Source organism: Myotis lucifugus, unplaced genomic scaffold (genome assembly GCF_000147115.1).
Source record: "Myotis lucifugus unplaced genomic scaffold, Myoluc2.0 scaffold_8639, whole genome shotgun sequence".
Lineage (NCBI taxonomy): Eukaryota > Metazoa > Chordata > Mammalia > Chiroptera > Vespertilionidae > Myotis > Myotis lucifugus.
In genome coordinates, this window is record NW_005879687.1 from 1 (window position 1) to 6,823 (window position 6,823).

At 61.1% G+C, this 6,823-nt stretch overlaps 1 protein-coding gene across 1 annotated transcript; it reads right to left on the reverse strand.

Annotated features, from left to right (window-relative positions):
* Positions 1-1,219: 1,219 nt before the first annotated feature.
* On the reverse strand, positions 1,220-6,644 carry CFAP74 (cilia and flagella associated protein 74; the record flags this gene model as incomplete). Its single annotated transcript, XM_006109357.3, has 7 exons — positions 1,220-1,357; positions 2,199-2,372; positions 2,844-2,931; positions 3,690-3,818; positions 4,478-4,599; positions 6,208-6,330; positions 6,577-6,644. Coding segments are annotated over 7 exons (842 nt in total), but the record flags the coding sequence as incomplete, so codon positions are not given.
* Between the last annotated feature and the right edge of the window lie 179 nt (positions 6,645-6,823).

The following is a 6,823-nucleotide window of genomic DNA, read 5'->3' on the forward strand; positions in this document are numbered from 1 at the left end:
TCCGCATTTCCTCTGCGCGGGGCCGCGGCGCCGGCCTCACCCGACGCATTGTGTGCTAGGGGCAGGGGCCTGGCAGAGAAGAATTACTGAGTGGGCTGAGGGGCAGGGACCATGGGAGAGAAACATTGATAATTATCTCGCTAGAAAAGCAATGTGTTATGATTGAAACCCAGCCAGGTGTGACCTTGCTTTCCTCCTGTTTGTACTTGTAAACTTTTGTGACCTTTTACCCTGCCAGTACCATGAACGGCTAATGAACCGCTTTGCAGTTTGTTTTTTCTTTTTCTTTTTGGAAACACTTTGTAGTGTTGCAGATAAAAGGCTTTGCTGTACTCTCGGTTGGCACTGCAAGCTGCGAGGCTCTTACGGGAGCGACTCGGCTGTAGTCAGCTGGCCAGCTTAATAAAGGCTCTTAAAATTTAAATTTTGAGTCGGTGGTCTATCTTGCTGATTGAACCCATAACACAGGGCATCGGACGCCCGTGCGGGGCGATGCTGCTGCCGTCACCCTCGCGGCGACGGACGTGCCACACACTGAGACGGTGCCCGTGGACGCTGATGCCCACGGCTCCACCACCCCTGCGGCTCGTATTCGACGCAGGCAGCTGAGCGGCACGGAGACGGCGAGCGCTGGGTGGACATGCTCTCCTCCGGGAAGGGGCCGGGCCGCTGTCCCCCGCTGGCCCAGGTCCCCGTGACGGACGTGCGGCTTCGTTCCTCCCGCAGGAACAGGGTGCTCCCCGGCGCCACTCACCCGTGAACGCCTTTCTTCACGCGCCACGAGCTCACACGCAGCACATCTCCCGCAGGATTCTGGGTCGCCTGCCTCTCACTCAGGTCCTCCGTCAGGCCCACATGTGCACCCACACTGCCTCACACACATGCACACCTCCACACACACGAACCCACACGTGTCCACACGTGTATACACATGCCCCAGCCACACGAACTCACACATGTCCACATATGCACACAAATTCACACATGCCCACCACACACGTATACACACGTACCACGTACACTCAGACACATGCCCGCACATGCACAGTCATGTGAACTCACATGTGTCTACACTCACATGCATACAGGCACACCACACACACACATGTCCACACATGCACACCCACACTTACCCTCAAAGGCCTCAGGCGTCTGTGCCAGGTCTGAGGAGCCCACAGCCAGCCCAGTGCCGGCCCCCCCGTCCCCCGTCACCCCCCCCTCACCGGTTGATCTCCGACTTGCAGACGAGCTCGAAGTTGTACTCCTTGGCCTTCGTGGGCTGGAAGATGAGGTCGAGCTCCACGGTCTCCAGGGGCAGGATCGTCCCGAAGCCGTCGTTGGGCTGGATGTCCACAAACTGCACAGGAACCACGGGCACCAGGGAGAACACACAGCGTCTGCGGGCGCGTCACGGGGACTGCGGCACACGGGCTGGCGCGGCAGAGTGATGTGCACGCAGGTGTCCATGTTAGTGTGCGAGCACGGCTGCGTGCATGTGTGTCTGTGCACATGTGAGTGTGTGTATGTGTGTCTGCATGTCTGTGAGTGCATATGAGCGCACCTGTGTCTGTGTGCATGCGAGTGCATGTGTCTGAGTATAAGTAAGTGTATGCGTGTGTGTCTGCATGTCTGTGAGTATATGCACATCTGTGCACGTGTCTGCGTGCATGTGAGCACATGCTGTGCGTGTGTATGTGAGTATGTGCATGTGAGCACATGCTGTGAGTGTGTGTGTGAGTGTCTGCATGTGAGCACATGCTTCTGAGCGTGTATGCGAGTGTGTGAGTGTCTGCATGTGAGCACATGCTGTGAGTATGCGTGTGAGTGTCTGCGTGCATGTGAGCACATGTGTGTAGTGTGATGGACGGTGAGGTCTACAGAGGGGCAGCTCCAGGAGAGGACGGGCAGCCAGGGAGAGAGGCAGGAAGGGAGGGCAGAGGGTCTGGAGTCTGTGTGTGCAGTGGCCAGAGAAGGAGAGCGAGGGGGGATGGAGAAAGGCAGGGTGAGGCAGCGACGGGCAGGAGGGACGGAGAGAGGGACAGCAGAGAGAGCCGGGCAGAGCAGTGGGGAGGGAGGCGTGGAGGGCAGGGAGGGGGAGGCGGCTCGGCCTCTGGGTCAGCAGTCACCTGACCTGTGCCCAGAGCTTCCTGACTCCGTCCCTGCCCCCACGCCCGCCCTGCCCCCGTGACGGGACGCACCTTGGGGACCCCGACGAACCCGAACTCCTGGGGCAGGAGGGAGAGGTTGCAGACGCTGACCGGGGTCCTCACGGCCTCGTAGATGGTGCAGTAGCCGAAGTCCACCTCCAGGGGGCTGAGCTCCAGGTCCGAGGTGGTGACGGTGGCGTGGACGGTGAACTCTATGGGCTTGACCTGAGGGGCAAAGGGCCAGCGCGTGCCAGTCACGGACCACCAGGAGCCTCGCTGCGGCCGCGGGGCCCTCAGGGGCACAGCTCGCCCTTCAGAGAACCCCCTCTTCTGCCACCCAACCTGCAAGGGCGTGGATGCCGCTGTAACAGAGGTGCCAACGGGAGACGCGGGAGTGAGCGCACACGTGTGCACACATGTGTGCGTGTCCTGAGGAGGCGCATGCCCGCGCACTGCGGTCTGGGTGTGAGGTCAGTGGCGGGTGTGAGTGTGAGCAGGTGTGTGAGTGTGTGGCACATGGGGTCTGGGTGCTGGGACCGCCCGCAGCCTGGGGAGCTCCCAGCCCCGCTGACCCACACTCCCCGCCTGCATCTCCCCGGCAGGGGCCGCCGTGTGAGGCCTGGCGACTGGAAACCTGCCGGGGCCCAACTCCAGAGCAGCCCCCGCTCCCCAAACACCAGGGAGGTCCCCGCAGACCTGGTCAGCCACGCGGATGGTCAGCGGGGCCTCCAGGATCCTGCTCTCCCTGTCGAAGTACTTGCCCGCGTCCTCCGGCAGCGTGTGTCTGCAAGAGACGGCGCCGCTCGCCTGTGCTTCTCTCGGTCATATTTTGGGAAACGACAGTGAAACTGACCTGAGTGGTGCACACACACGTGTGTGTGCGTGTGTGCGTGAGTGTGTGTGTGTGCGTGTGAGTGTGTGCGTGTGTGTGATTGTTGCATATGTGTGCGCGCGTGTGTGCGTGTGCGCGTGCGCGCGTGCGTGTGTGTGCGCGTGTGTGTGTGCGCGCGCGTGTGTGTGCGTGTGTGTGTGTGTGTGCGCGCGCGCAATTGATGTCAGAGAGGAAGGGAGAGGGAGAGAGAGAGAGAAACATCAGCGACGAGAGAGAATCATCAATTGGCTGCCGCCTGCACGCTCCCGAAATCTGGGCCGGTGTCCTGACTGGGAATCGAACCCGGGACCCTTCAGTCCGCAGGCTGATTTATTTTTTTATTTAAATATTTATATATATATATATATATGTATTTTTAATCTGGTGGTGCTTTTAAATCCTGCAATTAGCCCTGGCTGGTAGCTCAGCTGGTTAGAGCATCATCCCCCTACGCCAGGGTGCAGGTTTGAGCCCGGTCGGGGCATAGACCAGCAGCAACCAAGGAACGCATCAGTTAGGCGACAACAAACCGCTCCGCCCTGCCCTCCCCAGAACAAGGTGAGTGAATCGGCAGGAGCTACGGGAGGCGGGAAATACAGGCGCAGAGCTACCCCGGGCACCGCCTCCCGGTCTCCGCTGGGACCCCACCCCCCGGCCGTGCGGGCGCTCACCGCGGCAGGAACTTGAGCTGCACCGAGTAGGTCGACAGGGCCTGGATGTAGCCCGTCTCTGGCAGCAGCTCCATGTGGCCTTTGAGCTCCTTGCACACCTCAAACTTCAGACGCAGGGCCGCCTTCGACCTGCAGCAGGCGGGGGCCGGGACCGAGCGGCTCAGTGCCCCCGGGGCCTGTCCGCTCTCTCCACCCGCCCCAGGGCGCTCGGGCACCCCCACGCCAGCTGCCTTGACGTCACAGCCAGGGTCTCCCAGCCCTGCCTCTCGGGGGCTCGCCTTCCGTCCGACGTCAGGTGAGAATCCTCCTGAATGAAAGCACCACGAGGGCTTCCTGCCAGGCAGGCGCTGGGGCAGGGCCTGGAGGCGTCGGGGTGATGGGGGGACCCTGCCTGACCGGCTTCTGCCCCCTCCCGCCCAGGCACAGGCTCTGCCGGACGCTCGGGGGCCTGGAGGGCCAGGCCGTGGTCAGTGGCTGCAGCTCCCGGGAAGTTCTGTCCCTGCTCCCAACTCAGGACCAGCCAGAGGGGCCGAGAGCCGCCTCACCCACCCCGCGGGCGGGCGCCGTGCTGCCCGACACCGTGCCCCCATCACGGCTGGTTCCTGGAGCCCCCGCTCCCCAGGCCCCCTCCCCGCTCACCCACAGGCCTCTCAGCTACAGGAAGGGGGCCGTCCCGCTGGGTGGGACCTGTGACCTCGTCCTGGGAACCCTGGGCCCTGGAGGAGCTTCCAGGAGCCTCGTCACGCTTCTCGCCGCCCCAGCCCGCCCGAGCCCAGGCGCACGCTCACCGCGTGTGGACCTGGATGGTGTCCTGGTACAGCCGGTCGAACATGCATATCTTTAGGTCCACGATGGACTTGGGCACCCAGACCGGCACGTCGACCGCCACGCCGATGGCTCGGAAGTGTAACTGGACGGGAAGGCGAGAACTGAACACGCGGCTGTGGGGCTGCGGGTGCCGACCGGCCGGCCGACGCGGGACAGGCTGCACTGGCCCTGCCTGGGGTCCAGGGCACTTCTCGGCGTGTAATTAAGAACATTCTCTACTATAAGAATTTTCAAACAGCCCGGCCGGCGGGGCTCAGTGGTCGAGCGTCGGCCTAGGAACCAGGAGGTCACAGTTCGATTCCCGGTCAGGGCACAGGCCTGGGCTGTGGGCTCCATCCCCAGTGTGGGGTGTGCAGGAGGCAGCCAATCCATGATCCTCTCTCATCATTGATGTTTCTCTTGCTCCCTCCCTCCCCTTCCTCTCTGAAATCAATAAAAATATATATATATATATTTTTAAATATATTTCATTGATTCCCTACAGAGAGGAAGGGAGAGGGACAGAGAGCCAGAAACATCGATGAGAGAGAAACATCGATCAGCTGCCCCCTGTACACCCCCCACTGGGGATGTGCCCGCAACCAAGGCACATGCCCCCGACCGGAATCAAACCCGGGACCCCTGAGTCCGCAGGCCGGCGCTCTATCCACTGAGCCAAACCGGTTCTGGCGATAAAAATATATTTTTAAAAAAGATTCAAAGCGATGATCACAGGGTGGCTGTGCTGGGGGGACAGAGAGGGAGGCGGCCCCCCGGACGGCAGGCGCGCCCAGCACGACGCGGGAGGGAGTGGGCCTCTGAGACGCACAGCGTGTGGCTGTGAGCAAGGGCCCTCGCACTGGACCCAACGGTGCCGGGAGAGCCGTCTGCGCAGATGCGGGGTGGGGTGGGGGCTGCCGCGTGAAGGGCGGGAGGGGCACGGGGAACGGGCGTAACCGGCCAACAGATCTGTTCATCGTCTTCACAGTCAACCTCACCTCTGGTCACAAAGAAAACTTTAACAAATTTTTTTAAAAAAGGAGAGCCCTAACCGGTTTGGCTCAGTGGATAGAGCGCCGGCCTGCGGACTCAAGGGTCCCAGGTTCAATTCCGGTCAAGGGCATGTACCTGGGTTGCGGGCACATCCCCAGTAGGGGGTGTGCAGGAGGCAGCTGATCGATGTTTCTAACTCTCTATCCCTCTCCCTTCCTCTCTGTAAAAAATCAATAAAATGTATTTTTTTAAAAAGGAGAGATTGCACATTATATTATCTGAGCATAATTTCATAGACGTAAAAAATAAACGATAAAAACTAATGAAAGAAAATTTAACTACTTGGAAATTAAGAAAGACATTTCTAGGGATTTAGAGCAAAGGCTGTATGCATGAACACGTGCATATGCATGTACAAGCGTGCATGCGTGTGGAAACATGCACATGTGGACACACGCACGTGACGGTGTGCCCACAAACACATGTCCATATGTGCGTGGGACACGCACGTAGGTGGACATACACCGTGTGGGCATGTGTGTGCATGTGCTCATGGACATGTGTGTGGACATGTGTCACTGTTGGCTCTGGGTGCCAACTGTCCCAGCCACCACCAGCTGCCTGAGTGTGCGAGGCGTGCGCTGCCGCAGGGCCGGGGGCAGGCGCACGGGGAGGCGTGTGTGCTGAGCTGTGCACGGAGCGGCTGCAGGACTCTCACCGTCGGGCACTGCTGGTTCTTGAACGTGAACTGGAACCTGCTCTGGACGGTGCCGGGGGTGACCGGGGAGAAGATGATGGGCACCTTGATGGAGCTGAAGGGGCCGACATAGCCCTCTGTGATCTGCAGGGGACGTGCTGGCCTCAGGCTTCCTGTTCCACGAAGCCGCCCAGGCCTCCCACGGCGTGTCCCTGAGGCCAGGGGTGTCTTCTTGCCACAAAGCCTGGCCCTTCCCTTCCCTGCCCTGCCCTGCCCTGCCCTGCCCTGCCCTGTCTTACTGGCCCAGCAGGCTCCCAGTGGCAGCTCTGGTCTGCAGAAGGGCTGCCTTCCCAGGGGGGCCAGCAGACCAGGAGGCAGGGCCTGGCTCACCTCTCCCAGCGTGATCTCCATCTGCTCCTCGGAGAACACGTGCAGGTCGGTGCTCACATCCTCCGATTCTGGAAGAGGAGGCGCCTCAGAGGTGAGGACTGGCCCAGCGGGAGGGCAAAGCTGTGCCCACCCCGAGACACGGTCACCCCTACCCTCCTGCTGGCGCCAGGGGGCCACGGGAGCTGGTGTTGGGGTGAGGTCCTGCCCTGCTCTGCACCACCTGCTGCTCTGAGCATGGGGGGCCCAC